This window comes from Anneissia japonica, unplaced genomic scaffold (genome assembly GCF_011630105.1).
Source record: "Anneissia japonica isolate Jap-2015-1 unplaced genomic scaffold, ASM1163010v1 scaffold24_len2511860_cov200, whole genome shotgun sequence".
NCBI lineage: Eukaryota > Metazoa > Echinodermata > Crinoidea > Comatulida > Comatulidae > Anneissia > Anneissia japonica.
Window position 1 is genome coordinate 1,999,552 of NW_022730786.1, and position 26,932 is coordinate 2,026,483.

The following is a 26,932-nucleotide window of genomic DNA, read 5'->3' on the forward strand; positions in this document are numbered from 1 at the left end:
AGATGTGTATAAGAGCCAGGTACAACACCCCCCACCCCCGCCACTGCACCACTAAATCAAAAAAGAATAATTCATCTCTATACATAAATGTAATATCTCTTAACTAATTTGAATATTCCATAATATCAAGTGCAGCCACAGGATTCCCAAAAGTATTGAAATACACTACTTGCACTGTATCTATAATCATCACATTATCATCTGTCATCTTCATCCTCATTATCATAATGTTTGAAAATCATATCTAATTTTCATATTCAATTTATGCATGAACCTTGTGATTTAATATACAAAGATGAAGCCTTTAAGAAAGACAGTACACACGTGTGGAAGTGTGTCGCAGCGTGTAAGGCGTTATACTTTCAATCGGAAAAGTCACGGATTTGAGGTCGAAGCTCATCACACTGCTTGTGTTCTTGGGCAAGACACTTTATCTACATTTGCCTCCCTTCACCCAGGAGTATAAATGAATTGTTTGGAATGAATTAATAGTGCTGATTACAGTCATGACTAGGAATACTCCCCAGGGAGCTGAGGAGGTTGCACGTTGTGTATGATTGATTCCGTATCCCAACCAGGGCAAAAAACGCTATGACAGTGGCGAAGACCGCTATATAAATGCTAAAATAAAAAATATAAATTTCAGCCCTTACGCTGAAACACAAGGAGAGCGGTAATGGAATAGAACCAGGGACTAAAGGATCTCAAATTTCAACCAACAAATTAACAAAAGTGTGACCCTTTTACATTAAACCCAACAGAAATAATGCATCCATTTTGGAAATAGTGCATACAACCATAACTTATAGTTCACCACACATTCATCAAACTATAACATTTAGTAATTGACACAAGTATTCGGGCACCAGCGTTTCTTGAAAAAGATAAAACCGATCGATCATTGTAAAGACATTTTGGATCAGACACAGAGATATTATAATTACAACATCTATATAGATACAACCATGATCGAGCTGCGACAGATCTCCATTGCCTTTGATTTGCCCAAAGGCTATTTATATTACCATGCAGATTTGCAGAGGATAGTAACCATCGCAAGCCATAACACTCAAACACAGTTTTTGCTGTCCGAATTTGCCTTAGACATAGAAAAATTTCCTTGTTCCTTTAAATTGTCCTTAAAGATAGTTTGAGCTTCATACACAAATTCCGACTCCCTACTGCATTTCGTCCTAACTGATTGGACACTCAATTTTTAGCTCTCTATGTTAGCTTTTAAGCCATAATACTCAGACACATCTAGCTCCCTAGGTTTTAAATGATAAGCATGTTTAGACAGAAATTATAGTTTCCTAGACTGGCTTATAATGGTAATTGTCTTAATATAACAGAATTCTGGCTCGTTATATTCAGGCTTTCTTCAAAACACTTGGATATAATTCCTGTTCTTGCCTTAATGGTATGCTTAGCATTTAACCTTTGAATGAAAGTTTTGGCTACCTGTTTTTGAGTTTCTGTAAGTCTAAGAGTCAGACTTTGAAACTGTTCGATTTCACCTCATTCAGACATCCTTTGGGGGCTTGTCAATGATTAGCAGTTTTATTATGCTAGCACATAAAGGAACAACTGATGCAAAACTGAGTAACGAAAACCAAATAAATTCAGTTAGAATTGTGATCTAGCCTGGCAGTCCCTTGCTCAGATGAATTTTGTGATTAGTAATTAAATTTCATCTCGACTAATTATAGCTCTGTGTGAAGTTGCATTCAACCTGCATACATAATAACATTATTAGCAAGTTCTTTATGCGGCAATATTAATAAGACCAGTCTCAATGTCTATGTAGCATATAAGAAGATCTTAAAGAATTAATTCCTTCACAGGCTTGAATAAATTAACTTCTTCAAATATTAATGATATTATTAATAAATAAATTATCGTTGGTCAAAACTAGGGTGTGGAAAATGACAAGAAATTATAAAGTATAGAATCATTTGCAATGCAGAACTTAAGCTATCATGTTGAGGATTCAACACTTTAGTGACAGCCACACATTTCCAAGGAAGCACTGGTATGTTCAGTAATTATTTATGAAATATGTTGTCTCCAGCCAAAGGATGTGTGCTATTGGATGTTAGACCACGAAAGTCTAGTAGAAGACTTATTTCCAGTGGGGTCCTTCTGGAGGTGATTGGGCAGTATACTGGGGGAAACAATCCCCTACATTTTCCCGACGAGTGTAACTGCGTTCTTTAACGTGCACATGGGTCATAAATGCACGTGGGACCAATAGCTTAAATGCTATTGTAACTTGTACGTATTTCAGCTCTCCAGCTGAAACACAAGGAGAGGTAGCAATGGGAATTGGGTCTGAGCCATGAAAAATGCCCTCCTTGCCCTCACGCTGGGACCACCACTGTTTGGGATACAGTATGCAGGCTCTGGCCCTGAATCATCAGTTTGATTACCAATCAAATAATATCTTATTACAAATACAATATTAAGGAGGTTTTTATATGTACTGTATGAAGAAAATTGATTTAAGGCAATTCAGTAAAATAACAATGGCATAATAACAACAATAACATTAATAAACTATCAACAATCATTTAAAAAGTAAGTGTTAGCTATAAAGTGAATCAAATTAAGTTATATTGTACCATGTGCAAATCTACCTCTAAGACCAGTTACAGAATATGAATTAAGAGAATCTGTTTTCAGACTTATATAGACATTGATTTGAAGTGATTGCTAACATTATAAGGAAGGTCATTGAAAAGAAGAACGGCCATCTGAAAGTTTGAAAAATACAGTACGATCACCAGAATATGAAATTGGAACACCTGATGTATTTGATATATGAGTTTAAAGTAAGATAAGATGAACAGAATGGGTAATGATGAAGTAAGATGACAGATCTGGGAGAACTGCCATTTAATAACGATTATGATAATAAAGAAAATGAATGTGATAATTGGCTATAGAATAATAAAAATTATAATACATGATGATATTGATACTGATAATGATAATAACAATAATGAAAAATTATACTGATAATGTGATAATGGGTAATGAAAATGATAGCATAATAATGATGATACTGATATTGATAATGATAACAACAATTAATGAAAAATGATATTGGATAATGATATTATGATAATGTGATAATGGGAAATAATGAAAATGATAATATAATAATGATGATACTGATATTAATAATAATAACAATAATGAGAAATTATATTGATAATGATACTGATAATAATGATGATGATGATGATGATACTGATAATGATTTGTCAGTCTTAGCGCATCACTCTAAGGCTTCTATGCGCTTCTCATATTAATTACCCTGGTCGAACAAATATTCTGGCCTACAGGCAGTCTGGCCTATGAGGTCAGAGCTCTCTTTGATGAAGGTAAAGCAGCTAGAGGTTGAAATCATGGTTTTCACTTCAATGTTATCTTTTACCAAAAACACAAAATTGACCTTCAGATTTGAACCACCAATCTTTGATTCAAAGTCCAAGATTTACCACTATGTCACTATTTCTCCAAACATTTCAATCCTGTAAACATTTGTTCAGACTATCCAGTTTTATGCGACAAATACCCATAACCTGCCCATATTTGGGTGTGATATGACATCATTGTGCCCAAATATTGGTCTGATGCCCAAATATGGATGTGATATGACATCATGCTTCCCATATATGGGCAAATCACACAAATCTACCACATAAAACTTGATAATATAGATTATGGAAAATCTTGTTGGAACATCTGCCATTGAGAAGGCAGTGAATAAAAAAAACCTATGAGATTATAAAGCTCAAATATCAGCTGATAAGGTGATTCTTACAGATCAATATCAGTAGCTAACAAAACATCATGTCTATTTCTGCTTACTTATTCATCATTTATTCATACATAATTCTACAAGCATGTCAGATATGTCATCGGGTGTTGAACTGGACCAAATTTCACGTCTGCTAATAAAACCATACGACATATAGAAATAATTCCTACTATTTATTTTATCGAGAAAATATGAATTTCACAATCCTTCTGCAATCTGTATCAACTAAGAAATCCATTTTCATTTTATTATTATTATTATTATTATTACATGTTCTAGGAAAATGTAATTCTTATTGTTTCAGGTTACAATGTAAATCTATAAGGAAACTTAATAATATTTTCATTGCATTTCGAGGATTTGTATGATTACAACAAGTTTCGTCTTGCCTAGGATTGACAATAAAATCCATTCTTATATAATTCATCTCTCTTCATCATTGATTGACGTTCACAATAAAAAAGAATTAGTGTTTGATTCTAGCCAAATGGCCATGCCAGTTCGGACACTGATTCGCCCATTAGCAAATCGGCAAATACGCGTGAGTGGAATTCTAAATAAGAATACACAAGTCACGTAACTTAGCAAAAAGTGGCGCCACATTATTGAATACTTCCGCATATTTTTTCCCAAGGTGCTAGAGGCGAAATGCAGCCCATGTCGGCACATCAGAATTCACACACAACTATAATAGTTCTTCTATAAATACACAAACTATTATTATTATTTATTTTGCACGTACAAAACACAGGGTGAACATACTGGTAATTAATTTGTTTTCTTTACAATGAAAGACAATTATTCAAATACATCACTTTTGCTTACCTTCCACTTTTTCCTAGCAAAATTTTTCCTCATCTGTGCACTGACAGTAGAATGAATGTCCTTATCAAGAGCAGTGTTACCAGAAATCCTGCAAAAATGTAGATAAATGTTAAATCAAACAGGACAAAATGAGGATAATTGAAAATTCATATTAAATATAATTATCTCATATAGTAGGCCTATAAGGATGAATTACGATGATGATTATGATAAAGATGATTATGAACCTAATGATTAATGATGATGATCAAGATGATTGAGGATAATGATTTTAATGGGATTATTAAGATGATGATAATGATAATGACTGAAGATAATAGATTATGGTTGATGATAAAAGTAATAATGAAGGTAATAATGACGATGATAGTAATGATGATGCTAAAGATGATCGATGATAGGATGAAGATATGAAATGACAAATATAAAGATGATGATAATGATTATAATAAATTTATGCTTGATGATAATGAAGATGATTAATAATGATTAAGATGATAACTATGATTATGACAGGCTGGAGTACAGCCTGGTGGAAAGGTAGTTTTCATAATCTTTTAACGGACAGTATATGTACAAAAATACAAAGTGTTTTGTTTTTTAAAGCAAACACCAGCTTTAAATATTTTTGGGGAAAAAAAGAAATGCTGCCCTCATTCTTCAACAATCTAAATGAGGAACTGGAACTACAGAATCCAAAAAACTAAGACTTCTTTTTTGTCCACGACAGAGATTTCTTGTAGATCATTATATATATTGACGTCTACATTAAGCATTAACTATTAAATTACAATACATAACTATGTTAAGTGCTGTACGATGCATTAAAGAATATAAACTGACAAAGATTAACATATGGTAATGATGATGATGATGGTGGGTAATGAAACAGCTATACTGATAACAATAGTATTGTAATATTAAACAATCACAATGCAAATTAATATAAAAAAATATATAAAACCAAAAACAATAAATGTATCAATATAATTATATATGTCTCCAAATTAGTTTTTGACAATCCATTTAAAAAAAACTGAATACTTAGAGATATAAAAATAGGCTAATTGAACATTAAGATAATATACTTATTAGCTAATCCTATGTTTCTACTTTATTCATTTTCAGTATAAGTAAAGCAGAAGACATTTAGACAGAAGTTGATCAGTCCTGCAATATTTTCATCACATTAATGAAGCAGAAATGGATCTATTGGGAATAATAGATTAATGATCGTACCACACAAAATGCGTTATAATCAGAAATTCTAAATCCTTATTGTTAACAACATACAAAATTAATTTTGATATAATTTGATTACTTCAAAATAATTCTTCATGTGATAACTATCATGCATCTATGTCATTTGATCATCTATGATGTCACTATATGATGTGACAATCATCTATGTTTATTCTAATTATCTATAATGTCACTATATAACAGTATATGATGTGACAATTATTGTTCATGTAGGTCATGTGACTCTAAATATTATGTAGCAATTGCCAAGTACCTGGTCAAGTGACTGCTTATAACGTCACTAACAGTAAATGATGTGACAATTGCCATGCATCTAGGTTATGTGACCATCTATAATGTCTCTAATGATGTGATAATTACCATGCATCTAGGTCATGTGACTGTCTCTAATGTCAATAACAACAGTATTATGATGTGACAATTGCCATGCATCTATGTCATGTGACTATACATAATGTTACTGATTGTGATGAAGTACCTGGTCATGTGACTGGCTATATCACTTATAACATTATATGATGTGACAATTGCCATGCATCTTTGTCATGTGACCATCTATAATGTCTAATGATGTGACGATTGCCATGCACCTAGGCCATGTGACTGTCTATAATGTTAATAATAAACAGTATATGATCACAATTACCATGCATCTAGGTCATGTGACTATCTACAATGTCACTAATAACAGTATATGATGGAATAATTGCCATGCATATGTCATGTGACCATCTATGTCTCCAATGATGTGACGATTGCCATGCATTTAGGTCATGTGACTGTCTATGTTACTAATAACGATATGACGACAATCACCATGCATCTATGTCATGTGACTGACTATAATGTCACTAATAACAGTATACGATGTCACAAGTGCCATGCATCTATTTCATGTGACTATCTATAATGTTACTAACAGTATATAAAATTTCTGCTTATCAAAAGACCTATGATGTATTATATAAGAAGCTTACAGCTATTCAGGTATATCACATGACATTAAGTGAAAGAACTGCGAGATCTGTTCGCTATAATCTTTTAATTCAAACCGAACATGAGGTCAGGCTTATTGTGTATGAAGCATTTTTTTGCGGTAACTATAGATCCAATTTACTTTATCTCCTATGACAATGATGATGCAATATTGACGCACACACGGCAGTTACCAAAGACTTAGAAATAAATTTACATAAAGTAATGTACTTATTCTTTGAAATAGTAGGCTGAATATAAACAATAGCATAAAATAACATAAATAATATACTGGTAATGTTTGATCAATTTATTTATCATTTTTATGAAAATAATTATGAATTGGTTGACCAATTTATAGCAATTAAATTATGTAACATAGAAATAAATTTACATAAAGTAAAAATGTAATCATTTTTTGAAATAGTAGGTTGAATATAAACAGAATAAAAATAACATGAACATGATATAATGTTTAATCAATTTCTTTATCATTTTTTCGGAAAATAGAATTGGTTGACTAATTTATAGCAATGAAATTAAGTAACAGACATTTCTTAAATGTAATCATTTTTTAAATAGTAGGTTAAATATAAAAAATTAAAATGATATGAAAATAATATAATATTTAATCAATTTATGATTATAGTTTTTAATTGGGTGACCATTTAAATCTATCTTTAGAAAATATTAAATTATACAGGATTTAACAACTACCCACATATCATAACATACTTGCATTTATAATCATTACAATTCAAAACAAATTGTGATACCAACTGTATAAGAGATATAAATATATAATAACATAATATATAATATTATAATAGCAAGATATATTAGCAGCGATCTTTAATGAGGCTTCAAGGTTCTATAACACATGTTTTCATGGAAATGTCATAAGGCAACATTTAATTAACTATTAATTAACAGCGGAAGGTTAAAACAATAGTTTGCTTACCATGGATGATTTATACATTCGTCACACGTATAACGCTTGTTTGGGTCAATTTCCATAAGGTGTCTAATGAAATCTTTGGCTGATAAAAGAATAAAAATGGAAAAAAATTGAATATTGATATTTTTATAATAAAAGATATACTTAAAGCAATCTATAGCACACACATGTATGAACATAACTGACACAAACCTTTAGACATAACAAAGAAATAGGGAGAAATTTTGATACAATATATTATATATTTATGGCACAGACATAAAAAGCATACCATAAAAAAAAATGACTGCCTGTTAAAGTTGTGGCTACCGAGTGATAAAGAACAAAATAAACTGTTAATTTTTTAATTTTGTATCAATCAATCAATCAATTTATTTAATAACAATAATTATAGTCACATCAATAATGTTACATCTAGAAAAGGAATGTACCAGAATGAGACAATATTAAAAATTAAACCAAGAAATAACGTAAAACTAACCCGGGCCGAGGCAAAGTTCGCCAGCAATTTAAGGTGCAAGACGGGCCAGCACATTATTCACAGCTTGGCATAGCATTATGCGACATTATTCATAGTGCATAGTCGAATAAAAACCTATGAATGCAGGCTATGATAATCATGATCACTGTCTAGGCATCTAGTTATGTTCTTTATACTTGGATTAAAGAACCTTCAGATTGAGAATCGAATTCATCATTATTTGTCCAATAATAAGTAAAAATTATTCAATAAAAATTTATCAAGTATTATTATAGCAGTTATTTGCTGGGTAATATATACATGCAAAAAAAAATAGTTTAAATTACAAAGCATATCAATCCTAAGACATATCTAATTCTTAATTTTTAACATATCTGGAATTCTTTGTGGAAGAAATAAGGTTCTATGCCTGTATCTTTCTTTAACCTTTTATGAATAAGTCCACTACAAGTTATACCGCTGTTCATGTCTGTGATTTAAGCTAAAAAACTTTGATGTATGACAATTGTATAATTTTTTTATGAATGATATTAAGAGATTTTTTTGAATTTTTTTTTTTTCAATTGTAGATATTAAGCCATAATCAAGGGTTTTCATCAAAGTAATTAATGGTATATCAATTGTTTTGTGAATATATTGCAGGCAATAAAGTTGAATTATTACTAAATATGTTCTTAATTATTTTATATTTTTCTATATTTCATTATTTCAAAAACTACATCCAACAGCAATCAAATGCAAATAAGAGGATGCCTTAAAATTTGTTTACATCCCCAGCCCCAGCAAATCAGTCAAGTAAATTTATGCAAATGCAATAAACTGTTTTTATATTAGATAGCTTTGGTTCTTATTTTGTTTATGGATGCTCGATTGAATACAATTTAAATAAATTTTTTTTTTAAACCACAAGAACACATTCATATAGTTATTATAATGCTGGAAGGTGAGAGCTTCTTCACATTTATTCAATTATAGATTATTATTAGCACAGTGTACTTCCATTATTAAACTCTAACATGATTGAGGATACAGAGAACCGGACAAGAGTGCTCAAAATAGATTTGATAATACCGATATACAGTAACAATCAAAGGAAACGCTAAATATAGATCTTTCACTCAGTTCAAACACAAGTTCTCAGGTTTTCTCTGGAATCATTTCATACCCTTTTAATTCCAAATTTTGATACAAACATCCAATTGGATGTTTATAGGTATCAGAAAAACGTGAAAGACACAAAGGTTGACAGTAAGGCAACACTTTCTTAAACCTTGTTTCACGAACTTATTTTGTTAAAAATCATCAGAAGAGGGCGGAAAAAAAAAATATATAAAATTTTGTTTTCTTATTTAGCAAAATATTTATGCCATAAACATCCAGACAATAGAGAAAATAAAAATTATTTTTTTCCAAATTTTGATTTCCAATTGGATGCTTATAATTTAATTGTAATAATAATCATCTCTAATTGAATAAATTTGAAGAAGCTCTCACCTTCCAGCATTATAATAACTATATGAATGTGTTCTTGTGGTTTTAAAAAAAAATTTAAATTGTATTCAATCGACCATCCATAAACAAAATAAGAACTAAAGCTATCTAATATAAAACCAGTTTATTGCATTTGCATAAATTTCAATTTTTTTTGTGGTGGTGGGTGCACTATTTGGCCAAAATAAAATTTATATTTTCATTTGCAATCATCTTTATTGGCGGGTGATGGGTTTACTAAAGCTATAGAAAAACGTCTCACCTAATGAGATAACTTAAGTTCTTGTTGTCTACTATTCAAATTTATAATGAATAAAAAGCAAAAAAAACACATTCACTTAGTTTTAAGGACCTTTCAATCAAAAACACAGAATAAGAACATAGAATGAATTCATTCATCCACGAATAGCACCGCGTGAGATTTACGTTCTATTGTAAATAAAATTTGTTGTGATCAATGCAAAGACCGACGCACTTTAACTGGGTCAATCGTTTAATATAGTACAGTCCTCGTTCTGGCCTGAACATAGATTCGGCCGTCGACTGTTCCAGATTTCAGAAGAGAAAATGATGACATAATTATGTACTAAGTCATCGCAAATCGAAAGCACCCTATTATCATGTTGTGAAAATGAAAGGCAAGTTGAAAACAGAACCACACAACCTCAGTGCTTTCATCACGATATAGATTATTATTAGTACAGCATACTTCCATTATTAAACTCAAACATGAAAGAGGACTTGAAAAATCAGGCGAAAAGTGCAGAGTAGAATTACAGGAAATGCCAATTTTGATGCTGAGATACAGTAACAATCGTAAGATAATGCTTTTAGTCTTTCAACCACTTCAAATAAAATGTTTCTTAAGCCTGAAGTCATTAATTTTACATTCCAGTGTCTGATATTTAGTTTTAGAAGCGGTTTGGCGTAGCGGAAACAGTTTTAGTTCCCAATGTCGAAGTCTGGGTTTCAATCCCTTGGAGCACATTTTGCTTATGTCCTTGAGCAAGGCACTGTATCTGCATTGCTTCTCTCTACCCGGGAGTATAAATAGGTACCTGGTTGGGTTGCCTGCATGTGGACCCAAAGACCTGGGAAAAAGAAGCGCTTTTTATCTTCAAAGACGCTATATAAATGATCTAAATAGTATTAATAATAATAATAATAATAATAATAATAATAATAATAATAATAATAATAATAATTATAATAATAATCACAAAAAAAGTGCTTATTAGATAGCCATGCTATACACATAACATATATAAATTTATTTAAATGTACATATGATTTATATATAAGAATTTATGTTACATATATATTATTTTGATAAATATTAATATAGACTATATGTTAATATTTTTTTTTGTACACAAAAGAATAAATTCAAGTAAAGTCTGATCTCTGCTAGGGAGGTTTCTATGCTCTGCAAGGATCAATTGAATTTTGGTATTAAAATACTTTACCATATCTATTTAAACTTCAAATTGATTTAGGCCCAAAGCAAATATCTCAACCATATAAATACCTACCAGACTCAGAGATATCATCCCAGTATGGTGAATCAAATTCGTATTCTCCTTTCATAATCTGATTAAACAATTGACTGTCATCTTCATCGTAAAATGGTGGGTACCCACATAGTCTGAAAAATAATGACAATTGTACGTGAAACACGAGAGAAAATTGTCACGCCACAATGCACAATGTAATCAAGTTTCTCTATGCAGTGTTCGTTATCTAAAATTAATCTTAAATAATACAGCTTGTATGATAATAAGAACAAGTATGGAAATAGAAACTAATAACTAAAATGTATAAATATAATATACACATTCAATTATTGACTTAATAATCATGAGCAGAGTGGCAACATATTGGTATTGATATTTGTAATGGTGTACAATAGAAGAATAATTGTAATAGAAAGTGTATAAAATTGTAAAGATAATATCATCCAAACACTGTTGATTTCAAAAATTCTGTTATAGAAGTTCAGCAGTAGCATGAGTATTATGTAAATGTATGGTCCATGGGTGTAGACTGGGATTTGGAAAAAAGTTAGCTCCACTAAGTGGGTTAAAACTAAAAATAACCTTCAAGTTTTCATTGAAATAGGGATTTAGTTCCGTATTCTCTATTTTTGCACCCTCAAGGCCAAAAGCAAGCTACGCCAATGTGGTCCATTGTTGGACATGGCATATAATGCAGCATCCGAAGAACAAGAAATTTAGAGGAATATGTCTAACTCATTTACACATGCAAGTATGACATTGGCAAGCCTCAAACATTTTGCACCAAAGTTTAATCCTTTATGACTGTGTAAACTCGTCCTGGTATAGTATTAGCATAAGTTTTGGTATTGGTAGCTACAGCAATACAGTCATGGTTTAAAACAAGTTAAAAAGAAAAATTTTTATGAAGAAGATTTCACATAAACAAGTGGTAAATTAAAAATAGACAATGCTCAAACTTACAAAATATAGGATATTACACCTATTGACCAGACGTCTATCGCCTTCCCATAAGGCTTTTGCCTCAATACCTCTGGCGCTACGTAGCCTGGTGTACCGCATGCTGTTGACATGTCCCCAGATTCTTCCATCTTTGATAAGCCGAAATCACTGATCATAATTTTTGCATCTTCGTCGGCTGAGTAGTATAACAAATTTTCAGGCTAGGATGAAGATAAAGTAACAATTCAAAATATGGAAATGTTAGTGTAGTAGTAGTGAATTAGATTCTGGTTACAACTCTTATTGTGTATTTCGCTTCTGTCCTTGGGCAAGGCATAAAAATACATTATTTGTGCAGTTTTTAACATATCTAATTGTAAAATAATTGCTATTTTGAATTGAAAAGTATTTTTTGGGTCGGGCGTGAGAATTTCTGGATTGTTATCGGCATTATTAATTTTTAATTTTTTTTTTTGAGCAATGTTTGCTTTAAATTATTTTATGTTTGAATTGGTTTTATGGAAGTACAGTGTGAGTTGAAGAGACAGGCCCTTCAGTGATAGTAGTTTTTTAACAGCTTTTGTCTCTCCACAACTCCTCTGTTTCAATTTTGTATTTTTTAAAGTTTTTCCTGTTGAAAGGAATAAAACAGAAAAATAAAAAATATATTATATTATTTCATGACAAATATATCTGCAAAAACTTATATTCATCGATCGATCATACAAAAGAAAGTCCATACATTGTGAGACTGCTTATCACATAAAATTAATTTACGAATAAATAATGTATAACTGTATCATGTTTATATATCACATTTCTAGCCGTGTCGTTCAATGGATACAATCTCCTTTCTAAGATCACTCAGAATTAGCAACACTCTATTCAGAAGGAATGCAAGCTCTGTGATACTCCCGACTGTGAAAGATGACATCGTTAAGTACTACATAAACATGTGCATGTCCAAATATAGCGAGATGAGAAATCGAAGAATCTTTATCTATGTCTTCACTATCAACACAATCTCTGATAAAAACAGAGATATAATACACATCACTTCAAGTCACTGTCCTACGATTGCAAACGTTTGGTGGTCCTGCAGTGTGAACATTTACTGACAGGTTAACCAAAACATTTGCATAGTAACTGTACCTTCAGGTCTCGGTGCACAATCCCAAGATCGTGAACAAACTTGATTCCCTCGAGAATTTGACGGATTGCAAAACTGGCATCTTTTTCTGTGTAACTTCCTCTTTCGATAATACGATCGAAAAGCTCTCCTCCAGTCACTCTGGAAAAACAAATTTGTAAAAGTGATGTGTTATTTTTATACGAATGCCAAATTATTGAACTAGTATAAATGAGTCGGCAGCACTTTCTGAACTAAAAGTAAGTTATATTGCTCCCCTATATTTAGTTGTATTTTTTTGACTAATACGGCTACTCAACTATGAAAGGGTGTCAGTGAATGGTATTGGTTAGACAAATTGAGCAAATTTACATAAGTAAATTGTCATGAAAATACACTATTATAAAATATATTTTAAAAAATAAAAATTATATTGAAATATTGAATATCATATTTAAAGTGATGCTCTGGAAGAAAACAATTTTTTGATATGCAGTACAAAACTTATTTTTGTAAGTCACAAAAAGCATATTTGACGTAAAACAAGTGAGCAGTTGAGACTGGGGGAAAAGATTGAAAAAAGACTATTTACGCCCCATTTTCCCCCAGTTTTTAAATATTCAAAAATCTGTATCTCATTGACTTCCAAGTTTTTCGTTAAATATGCTTTTTGTGTCTCAGAAAAATCAGTCAACATATGAAAAAAAATTTCCACTTAACTTTAAAAGGATTAAGTAAAATTTATTACATTTTGTTAATACACAGAACAAAATTAATTTTCACACTGATTTACAGAACAGACTACAAAAAAGAATCCTAAAATCGATAATCAGAAAAGTTGACAACAACGATATAGGAAAGGTATTAATATTTATGTATCCTTCAGTTGGTGAAGAAATGGATTTCACATTACAATTTTCGATTGAAATTTAATAACTTACTTAAACACACAAAGCAAGCAATCTGGATATTGATTTTTTTTCTCCAATTTCTTTAGCACAACATAGACAGATTATATTTAAGTAGAATCCACAAAATGAAAAGGAGCCTAAGGCTGTCATAAGGAACTAGTTCAGGACATTATACCGTCTAGTCCAACTACTAGCACAGTAGCTGACCACTCAAGTGATAATTATGTTTCTATGTCATAGTCAATCAATTTAAAACACTTTCTTTATATTTTATGCACACTTAAAGTTACTTCATTCTTCATATGGCATAAGTTTTCTGATGACAGAAGGTGTTATTGATGAAAATAAATCTTTCTAAGATGGCGCTTAATTATAACAAATCTAGATAGCCTGGCAAAATTGATATTCACCGTGGGTCCAGCCAGTAGGAGTGCAAGCTATTAGGAGTGCAAGATTGTGTATAGTAGGTCTATTTATAACATAATGCAATTATAAGAAATTTGATTTAATCGGTACTATACAAACACTAAGTTGGATTAAATAAATAATGATAATGATGTTATTTTATGAGGAGGAGGTGGAACAGGATATTAAATGGTGATGATAATACAATGATCACGAATGATGATGATATATGATGATAATAATGTTTACATGCAATAATTATATTTGATGACGATGAATAGGCAATAGTGATGATATATGATGAAGATGGCATTAAATGATAATGATGATGGCATGCACTGATATTATACCGTAAAAATAAATACGTCCACTGTAACATCAATCTGTATCATGGAGTGTATTTAACTGACATTAAATCAAACCAAGCTTGGGGGGGTGAGGGCCCCCCAGGCGTTCCCCCCCATTCAAAAACTTCGAAGCAAAAAAAATTAGGCTAGGCTTATGCTTATGCTGCCACGGTTGACGTGTATTCGGGAATCTAAGAAGCAATATTTTCAGTGGGCGTGGCTACAGAAAATAAATTCCATGCCCCCTCATATTTTGGTCGCGCCCCCCACCAGCCCCCCATTTTAATACTGCTAGATACGCCACTGTATATACTGTACTATCTCGAAAAGAACCCTATACTATCTTAAAAAGAAGCCCACAGGCTTCTTTTCAATATGGGTTTATTTTTGAGACTAATTTTGCAAACTAAAGAAGGGGCTTCAATTCAAAATGGGCTTCACCTCGAGATTAAGCCCACTGGGCTTCAATTCATGGTTTTATGGTATGATGATAAGGATTATGCTATGATGATTACCGTGTATATATACGCCGTTGATATACGATGATAATGATGACATAATTAATGAGATATATTATGATTCTGACATGATAATGTCAAGATGACTAAGAGATGATGATGATAATGTAAATGATAATGATATTGTCTCCAGTATAAATAGGTACCTCATATTGCCAATGCCCTAATTACTAGATGCGTCATGGATTCTCCCAAGGGAGCTGAGTATGTTTGACTGGGATAAAAATGTGAAGTACATAAGACTTACTGGACATGATGCGTTATATAAAATCAAAATATTATTAAAGGAATGACATAATACCATAATAGAAACTAAAAGTTGTAAAACGTTGAAGCAATTACAATGCCATGTGATTTGTCAAGCATATATTCTCTCAGGCAGAGTGCGAAAAATGAAAATGTTACAAAAAAAATCAGTCTAACGAGAAAAACAAGACATAGCAAGTTAATTTAGTTTTATGTAAAAATGTAAAATGTGAATATGTTGACTGTTGACCTGGTTATATTAACTGTTCACCGGGTTAGATTAATTATTTGGGATCATTCAGAAAGGTAGAAATAATGATAGTTGAATTTCTACCCATTAAATTACAACAAAAAGATCAAAATTACTTACAGTGTTGAGCCTAACAAAAGTCTGTAGCATTGTGGTAAAGATGCTAGCCTTCACATTTCTGGGTTCAAATCGTGTCAGAACCAGTTTTTTTCTCTCATGACTGAAGAAAAGCACTCACTGTACCTGATCATGTCTACGTGAAATCCTGAAAATATTTTTCCTTACAAGATCTCCAACACTGACTTCACAAATCACTAAACAGCCGAAGTTAGAAGATGAGATCACCAAGGGAAGGACAGGGATTAGCCATGTACTGCGCATGGACAACAACAATGACCAGAATATTGCACTTTCATGGACACCAGAAGGAAAGAGAAGGCAAGGCAGATCAAAAACTACTTGTAGGTGGTCGGTTGTGAGCGAAAGATCATCTTTTGGATGGGGAAGTTGACCAGAAGCGAGACATGCAGCTCAGGACAAAGGAAAGTGGAGAAAAAAGATATCAGCTTTACTACAGAATTCATAAGGAAAGATTTAGGATCCACAATTCATATGCTGTTTACTATATATTTCAACATTTTTTATTTATTAAATTTTATGACACAGATTGAAGCCCAGTGTACAAGCAAATAACCTACCATAATCTTCACACTTTGTAATTTTTGTAATAATTACATTTTCCTCTAATAACAAATACCACATTTGACTTTGAAGGCTCATGGGTATCTCACCATGAAAAAGAAAATGTGCAAACATTTAGGGGAAAGTCCCTTAAAGGCTAGAAGCAAACAGAATTGTCTTTACATAATCACAGGTAACCATCGGAAGCAAAATACTGTACCAATAACTGAGAAATCAGACTATTTCTAAGAAGAGATGTTATATTGTACTTCACAAAAAATATTAGATATTCTGTGAAGTCAGTGTTCTTGATTTTATAATGGTGAGAACATTTGCTGGTAACATGATCAGTTCTATAGGAAGCGATTCAATTTACAACACTAATCTTGTTTGAATCTTATGTGATACTACTTCCTCAATTTGAGAAAAGGTGCAACAGAACACCATCTCTACATTGTCTCACTAGATAGTATTAATCATGCCGTCCCCCAGCATTGTCTCATGTCCATCCCATTTTGTTCACAGTGGCCTGAAACGTGGCTGCCGTGGCCACCGGGAACATAGTGTAAACCTAGCATGAGTTCTGTAGTTCATGCACACAAAAGCCTCCACTGTATTTATCGAATTAAAAACATGCTGGGCTTGGTCATACCTAGATTTAAATATGAATTCGTTTTACTATTTTGCTTTGTGTAATCTTTTCTGTATTGTTGTCTTGGAGTGCCCAATGAATATCTATTAAACTTAACAATAATATACGTATCTATATATAACAATATTATAATAGCCTCAGGGTATGAAAACTATATAAAAGATCTGAGGCTATTAAGAAAGCCACATTCTATTATATTTCATTTATCTCAAGATGTAAATTTAACAACTGTTGTTTTTTTTTTTTACAATCCCTGATGAATCAGCACATTTGAACCGAATGAATTTTAGAACAAATTTAATCGTCACTACTCTTGCGGCTTTAAAACTCACAGATATATCCATGATTTGAGAAGAGTAAGAAAACTAGAGATTTATTTTGGCGGTAGGTTACAGAGATTTGAAAATATTCCGATAATGGTAACAGTATATTGGCTGGGGCTACATTTTCTCTATACAAAATAAAAGTAAGACCGTGTAATCATTAATACTGAATCAATTCTAGTACTGTTGGTAATTTTTACAATTCCTGATGATTCAGCACATTTGAACCAAATGAATTTTATAACACAGAAATTTAATTATCACTACTATTGCGGCTACTAGTAAATTACTCAACAACTGATTCATTTACACCAAGGCATTGTTATTGTTTTCTTTTATTCCACTTCTCTATAGGAGCCTGTGAGTACATTTCTTAGTTGACAATCTGATTTTTTGAAGCAAAAGTAAGACTACTGTTACTCCAGTGGCATAGGGCACTTTGCAGAATCAAGTTTCAGTCTTTTATAATGAACTAATTGTACGTAGAAAATATAGTTTTATCAATCATGTTTACAAAAATATAAATTTTATGAACCACATCTTTACTTATTCATGATCAGGCTCATCCAAGGCTTGGGGAGGGGGGGGGAATTTTTATGGTTTCCAAGCAAACGTCCTTCTGATAAACCAAAACAACCCCTCCCTTTGATTAAAAACGAAAAAAAAAAAATCGGCATTTACATGTCAGAATGCTTTAGCTCCATATTAGAAACCTGACATCGTTCACCTTTTGTGGAAATGGTAAAGTCACAAAATCTTTAGTATACACTTGTTGATTTGTCTTTTGAGCCAAATCTCTCCAGGTCAATTTACTCACATGCCAGTTGGATACACATTTTTATCTTATTCAAAGAAATTTGCCCTTGCCCGATATATTAATGCAGAAATGCACACATGTTTTTCAGCCACAGGCTGAAATCAGGTGGTTAAAGCAGTTATTCAAAATTACATCTGTATGCCATGGATATGCGACATAAAAATCGAGCAAATGCAAAATAAAATCAATAGTAACAAGCCTTAGTAGTTATATCACAGTAGGCCTACCTCTATATTGCAGGTTAAAAAAAATCATATCTATTTCTAGCCCTTACAGGCATATTTTGAATGATACAGAATGTATCAACAGCTTTTGGCTAATGGAGTTGTTTATGACACTTTCCGCTGAGCAAGTCATCACCATGGCTACCTAATACTAGCACAGTATCTGAATTAGTTTGGCTTTTTATTCTAAATATGGTAGAATTTTGAAAAATCATAATTTTTATGCTCTGTTGCATTAGGAATGTATTATGTTTCGGTTTTTCTAGTTACATTTTAAAATTAAAGTCGCTCAGGTAATATCATTTTTGCTATTTATTTCAAATGAATTGTAATATTTATTGAATTTAGAAACTGATGCCTGTGTCGGATTATAATATGCCCACACTAAAGACAAATTAATTGGAAAAGCTGAAGGTAGTAAAGTTCATTAGTTTAACATACGTATTATGCACAAAACTACCAATTTTTTTTGTAGAGTGTTTACTTGAATTGAACACAATTACAATTTATATTGGTCAAGTGAAGTATATAAGGTCATAATTAATATTACAGGCCCGTAACTAGGATTTTTTTGGGGGTGTTCAAATTTGGAAAAAGTGGAGCCTTTTGAAGATGTAACGACCAAGCAATTGCGCTGACTACATAAATAAGAGTTCCATCTTGAAAACTGTCTATAAAGATTAATTGAACAGGATTGGTTTTTTTTGGTTTTTTTTAAAGTTTAAACAATATTTATTCTTTCGTGATTTTTTTTTTTTTTGCCATCCAAGCAGAGCCAGCTAGCAAACGGCGGGGTTCGTCCGAACCCCCCTGGTTACGGGCCTGTATTATATTTATTATTTCAGAAAATACAAATTCTTATGTACATAAAAAAATAAAGCTTTGTGCTTATGCAGAAATATGAATACAAAACATTTTTACCATATGACCTTACACAGCACAGCTTACAAAGGAGAAGTCAGTTTTCCTTAATATAGTTTTTATTTGCATATTTCCTGTTTTTATTCATTTCTGGAAAATAAAATTCTTTTAAACAAACTTGTTCTCCCTCTGTCTACCCCTCTCCCCACCCCTCTTGTTTAGTCTTTGTACATCACTTAACACCATATTTAAGAAGTGTTATTCACGGAAGAAATAAAAATATATCATATGCCTTCAAAATCCAAGGTGGATGAAAAAAATACCAAAATAATAAAAGAACATTAAATTTGATGCTTTACATGTAATAAAAACAGCAGCACTTAAACATGAAGTTCAAACAGGATTTTCCTACACAAGGTTGAAATGTAGTCATTCTCTTACAACGGCATTTATAATTGATGAGTGTTTTTTGTTTCCTTAGACATGCGTTAAAGGGTATTCTTGTTTTTGTTGAAACGACATGTTTAAAAAACAGAATATTTAAATAAAATACTGCATACACAAATTTACATGACACAAATTTCCTTGCTAACAAACACTATGAGTATCAAGATGTATGCAATTTAGGATTTTTCGTTTTCAATTTGAAGCCAGCGAGATGCCAAATTTAGCAGACAGGATCATTTGGAACGTTGAGCAAAGCCCAAGCTTAAGTTCAATCGACAACAAAAATATGATCAAGAACTTTTGAGAAGCTAACTTCACGTTACTTAGCAACAGAGATTAATCATATACGTAGGAAAATTAGTCGGGTAGTGACATCAGCATGGAATTAAAAACAAAATACTTGATTTGTACATTTTTCCAAAAATAATTTTTAAAATAGAATAAGATACTTTATTTGAAATATTTGATAGATGTTAATGTCAATAATCATTAATTCGGAATAAAGATAAGCTATTAAATAATTTAAATATAAATATTATTAATTGATTTAATTATAGTACATTTAAATATAACATGAACAGATTTTTTTCTTCATTATATATGAGGCATGTCATGGCAAAATGGTTAAGTTGTCGCACAGGCCAGTATTGAGTAAATGAGCTTTAAAATATGAGAGCACAAAAAAATACCTAAAAATCAAATTTTGTTTTTTGATATAGATCAACAGTTTATTGTCTTATTAATCATGTACCAAAGTGTTAGTTCTGAAAGTGGTCAACAAATTGTTTATTTAATGTTATTTTTATAGTTCATTCTATTAAACAACGTATGCGCAAATAACTTTGAAAGGCAATTACTCAAAATCATGTTTATCTTGATTCTAAGAGTACTGTACTTTCACTTTCCAATAACTTAGGCTTGAAATATTCAATTTCAATGAATGACCCCTCATTTTAAAGATCACATACTCAGGTATCTGGAAATACCAATAACTTGAATTTCAATTTTTGATACATGCCTCATATTTACTTTTCCATTCAAATCCTTTAAGTTTAAGACTAAGAGACAAAATGTCACAAGGCCAGTTGTAGATTCAGTGGGGCAAAAAAGGGGTACTTTCTCTAGTAGCAACAAAAAAAAGAAATATAATTTATAATTATGCATATATTTAAGTAAACATCATGTCACAAACATTTCCTCTCAGACTTTTCCCTCTTTTCTCCCTTAGAAGAAACATCTGGGATATGCTCCTGGAGAAAACTTGTACCTGGATTGGAAAGAATTTTCCCCCTCTCCTTTAAAGTCAAAATGTTATATGATCCCATCATGATAAAACAAATGATTGACATATACTCCAGGCACGTAGCGTGACTTAATTTATGGGAAGTTCATTTCATTGTAAATATAACTACGAATAGATTTTTTTGTTTTTAAATGCGGACCTTCTCCAGTTTTTGGGTGGTTCGTCGAAAACCCCCTTAACCCCCCCCCCCCCCAATGCTACAGGTCTGTACTCATTGGTGTTCTATAAACAAATCACTATTTTATTAAACCAAAGAAACTTTATCTGTCTCTAGTATTGTAAAATCATTGTACAGTAATAGACACTTAAAAGTCATCTTCTTCAATGTGATTAGGTGTAAGATAGACTGTACCCAATTAAATTAGCTGTATTATATAGACACTGACGTCATCTATGGCCAATTAGATCAAGTATATCTTCTGGGTAAGCTCATCACTTCTGGATGCCAGGGCAATATAAAGTAGATAAAAGCTATGTAAACAAAAGCCATCTACTACACACATCAAATCTAACATGACAACAATCTGCTTCTTTAAAGGTCTCAAAATTGTGCTTGCACTTGGTGTAGACTGATTCGTTAAAGCTGAGAATTACGCAACAAGATGCTCATGGAGAACGCATAGAGACGCAGAGGTACCATTACTATACCTCCACGGTGACAGATAATTAACGAATGAGATGATATGTGTTCACTCAAGCACATAAAATTAATAGCCTTGCATTTATAGTATTAGATACTTTTCAGTTAAGTTTTGTATATTCACAGTCCTACCTTCTAAAATTACATCACCTTGGTTAACTGTTATAACAATCTCAATTACATAATTTGAAAAAAATATTACCAACTATTCATATTACTGAGCACTGCTTTAAATTGACTCAAGCATAATTATTCTACCTTTGATAACTATTCTCCTTGAAAACTCATATACACTCTTGAATTTGAATACATAAGAGCTTTTGTACAATCTTAGACAATCAATTTTGTATTGATTTCAAGTGATCTGTAGTGATTGCTGATCCTCGAACAAATAGCAAACATTAAATACTACACAAAAAAATAGTATCCTTCAGTCCCAATCTAATGCTCGAATTCTAAAACACTTTGAGTAGCGTGTTTCCACTTGGTGGTTCTTTTCATTATTTGTTCTTTTTACTCAAATATACCTGTGGATCTATGAGATTGAAGATGCTCTGTTTGATGTCTAGCTCATAAACCTTGGAGAAAAAAAAATCTATAAATTGAATTCCTTTCTTTGTGTATTGATTTAGGTTATTAGACCAATAATCATTCCATTCCTATAATTTATTAGCAAAATTGGGTTGCAACATTAACGCTGGAACTCATTCAATATATTATTACAGTGATATAGTTTGTTGGTTTATATTATATGCTATAAAGGTAAAACAAGATCTTATATAGACCTTCTTAGAGTATTTGCTCATGATCCAAAATGTTGGTAAAACTAATACAAAGTATATATACAGTAGTATACAAATTTGGATTTAAACCACTCAATATGCACTGCGCCTTAAACAATGCATTATCCATGATTGTCTCAAACCAACCAGGATTATACTTAGGTGCCTGGTATGCAAATGTTGAGCATACAATTATTTTCATGACACAGTTCATATGTATTTATGAATAATCTTAAATATTCATGAATGAGTGGGAAGACTCCACAGGGAGTTGTCCACTATACCAAAGATCTTATAATAACAAGATAGCGTTCTCCGCATTTTGCGTGTAACAAATAGAAGCGTCCAATTCACGCAGAAAACAAAAGAGATTAATTGTAATTGAAAGAGGGCGTGTTACTTGTTACTATGGCGGTTGTTTCAGTGAGATCATTGATGACAAAGTTCAAAAGTAATTGGATTGCAAGAGGGCGTTCTACACTGCGTTATTACAAAATTTGCATGTAGAAATCACGGCGAACGTTATAAATTATTATTATAAGATATTTGACTACACTGTATAGGACCAGAAAAGATCCCAGTAGGAGATTTAAAAGCAAACCTTGTAAAATTATCATACTTATGAGTACTATTGAGGCAGCCTTCATGTACAGTAATATTATCCTTTACAGTTCCACCTTTTTAATTAATTTCTATCAAACAGGATATGGAAAAGTAGTATATAATGGCAAGAAACATATGTTACGGTACTGTAGAGGAAATCTGCTAAGCCCATCAATTTCACTAAATATAATTAGCTAAATGGTTGTCAATAACAAGGTCAATTCAAACCCATTAATTAAAGAAGCCAGTAGTATTATTTGAGTTGAATATGTTCACCAGTACAACAATTCATTAATCATGGAAGAATTTAAAAACCTACTTTTTAAAAATCAAATTTTAATCAAAAATTTGATATTAGTAAAATTGCATTTAATCATTAGGCCTGCAATACTAGCAACAGGCAATTCTATTATATTTTAGGAATGTTCTGAGGAAAACGTCAAAAACTGATTTACGTAGAGCGTTCAGAGGGCTCAATAAAAAGAGAAACTTAAAAATAAACAGATACCACAGTCATCTAATGACCTTTACTAGCCAATCCTAAAAATGCTCTGTTCAGGACGATTACTTATCTAAGGCATTAATAAATGCAAGTGAACCGACATCATCAATGAACCTATATGAGAGTATTACTTTACATATTATTATCATGGATTAATTTCTTTGGAGCTCATCACTACTTTATTACTTCAATTTAGTTTGAAAGATGATGGTCCATGGTGGCTTCAACATTTCCCCGACATATGGAATGCACCATCACAGCCCTACCATGGTTAAAGCTGTGATTAAAAAAAGGTTACTGTATGTCACATCTAGATGCTTGAAAATGGTATTCTAAGGGCAGCTTTTTTGGCTTAGAAATCATTCTCATTATTTTTCCCCGATAGTTTTACAGCAAATCACTGACGGCTAGCCAGGTGTCACCATCGACTAGGCACGGCTGGCCCGCCTGCTGGTGCCACCCCAGCACCTATCTTGTCGACATACTGTAACATGTTATGGTCTTGTACTTATCAAGATGTGGCTTGCTGATGATCCATCTTCTTCACTCGTTATCTAAGCTCATTGTTCACATGTACAGTAAATGATTAATCTGGCCTAAGTCTGCTGATTAGTGTAGTAACCATAGTGTTGTCTGCAACTACAGTAATTACATGTCATCTTTGGCTCTAATGTACAAAGGTAACAGGGTTCATTCAGAACAAAAAAAATCATTTTAATAATATTAAAATATTTAAGCCAAATTCATTGATCACACACTGCAGTCTACCTTATTAACAAATCTATAAAAAAAAATTAATTTTTTATTTAAAGATACTTCAAAAATGTATTTTTATAAAAAAAATACTTTGAAGCATAACAAAAAATACATTTTAAAAAATCTTAATCAGTAAAATTTACATAGCAACAAATACAAATTTTTGTATGTATACCTTTTGTACATAATATAACCTACGAGGTATTATTTCTTATAGCATATTATTTTTAGACAAATTTACTTGTGTATTTTTGCCAGTTATAATGTTTGAATAAAATTGAAGATAAAATAACGCAATTTTCTAAAATCTGGGCCACACCCCCTGGTGTATTAATATTTCATTGGCTAATGTAACAAACAAAACTGGTTTGGTTTCATAAGTCTGTATTAAATTAAATGAATAGGTTGAAATATATCATACTTGGTCATTCATGCCTGCGATAATAGGGAATTTCTAGTTGCATGATGATGGTAAGATCTAGAACATAATGACGTTACCTAAAGTAATTGCGCATGCCACAACACTGTGTTTTCATTGTCGCCTGAATTTTAGGACCTGGTCATTAAAGTCGAAAGAAAATTCACAATTCATTAAATAAAACCAAAATACAGCCATTTAACTTTTAAAATGGCCAAGAAACTGCTTCTATTCTCATAACATTAGCTGTACACAGCGAATTAAATTTTTACTTTGTTTTATTGAATGGCACTATAAAAAATTTTGATTTATTATTAGTATAAAACATGCTGTTCACCCTTTGACCTAGCGCATACCACATATCCTGTCCTCGTTTTTGCTGTGTGCAGAGTTTGTGTCAATGATACAGCATGTGTTATCTAGGCCCCGGTTTATTCTTTTATTATGTAAAATTTTTAAAAATGAATAAGGGAAAAATTTTACATGCACCATGGTGTGGAAATTAGGATCGGTTAATGGTCGGTAGGCAACTTTTTATTAATCTATTTACCTAGGGGTCTAATTTGAGGGTTCACTACTAACCATCACTCTCCCCATGTATTTTGGTCAATAAAATGGTAAGCACAGGTATAAAATATAAGTTATCAAATTTATTTGAAGCTTGAAAAACGGCCATTTTGGCCAGTCGGAGTTGTGTAGCACAAGCTTTTTTTTGCCTAATATACTGTGAAAGATTATGCATATCAAATTGTTAGATGTAAAATATATGAAAAAAAAATCCGAAGAACAGAGAATTTACAATAATGCATATGGCAATTAATAATCAATGCATAAATGTATATTAAATGTACTGTTTGGTAAGTCAATCTGGTAATATCCACACATTAAAGCCTATAGGATCACTATCATTGTAAACACATACTTCAGTTAAATGTTGAATTCTATACATGCATTACCACGTTGAAAGCAAAATTCAGGATAAAGTAAAATTCAATCTGATTGTTCTATGATACACCAAACATCGTTGTTGCTTGTTTTCCATTGTGTAAAAAAAAACTATTTCCTGGTTTTAGATGAAAGCAAATCCTTATTATAAATTTAACACACTCACTGCCAATCTATGACTATATTTTTGTGCATGTGTTACACTCAAAGGCCTTTAACTTTTTTTTCCTTATTAATTTGTAGTATGACATAAAAATGTCCTCACTTCAAAATGACTCATATGGAATAGCTGGAAACAAAAGTTTACTGTTTTGCAGACAAACAATTACTGTTGACTCAATCGAGTGTTAATTTAGAAAAAAATTAGTTTCTTTACAAACAAAAATGCTGTCATCCTCCCATTCCCTACAACTTGTCCTAGTTTAGAGCATTAAATATTTTTTGAAGGTTACATTTTTTCACTAAAAATCCAAATTCCTTCCCATTTAACTCTAAAAATTTGTTGATAAATATGAATATTAAATATTCATTTATTTTCCATAACTAGTGGTACATTTAAAACCGACAGTATTCAAAAGGTTATTTTCTTTTGATTCTTTTTTAAAACATTAATCTTTTTCTAATATATCTTCTGTTTTTGCTTATAATCTTTTATTGATCTGTAACATCTATAATCATTTTCAAAATGACAGTAAGCCTAATGAATCGAAATCACCACACTACAAAACCTAAATTACGATATAAATCTGCTTTTTTGAGCAAAATATTTCATTTTATGCATTAATACTTCTGGAAAACAAGCTTGTGTCTTGTGTGGTCAAACACATTCTGATTGTTTCCAATTTAGATAAGAGATAGAATGATCTTTTACATTAGTGTTCTTTGAGCAAATGAATG

At 31.6% G+C, this 26,932-nt stretch overlaps 1 protein-coding gene across 1 annotated transcript in view; it reads right to left on the reverse strand.

The window, feature by feature from the left end:
* LOC117115067 (calcium/calmodulin-dependent protein kinase type 1D-like) overlaps positions 1 to 26,932 on the reverse strand; it is a 66,509-nt gene that overhangs the window by 18,398 nt on the left and 21,179 nt on the right. The window contains exons 4-8 of the mRNA XM_033258722.1: positions 13,428 to 13,566; positions 12,297 to 12,496; positions 11,352 to 11,464; positions 7,851 to 7,929; positions 4,652 to 4,739 (exon numbers count right to left, since the gene is read on the reverse strand). Of these exons, the coding sequence (XP_033114613.1) occupies positions 4,652 to 4,739; positions 7,851 to 7,929; positions 11,352 to 11,464; positions 12,297 to 12,496; positions 13,428 to 13,566 (619 nt within the window). The remainder of the gene's footprint in view (positions 1 to 4,651; positions 4,740 to 7,850; positions 7,930 to 11,351; positions 11,465 to 12,296; positions 12,497 to 13,427; positions 13,567 to 26,932) is intronic.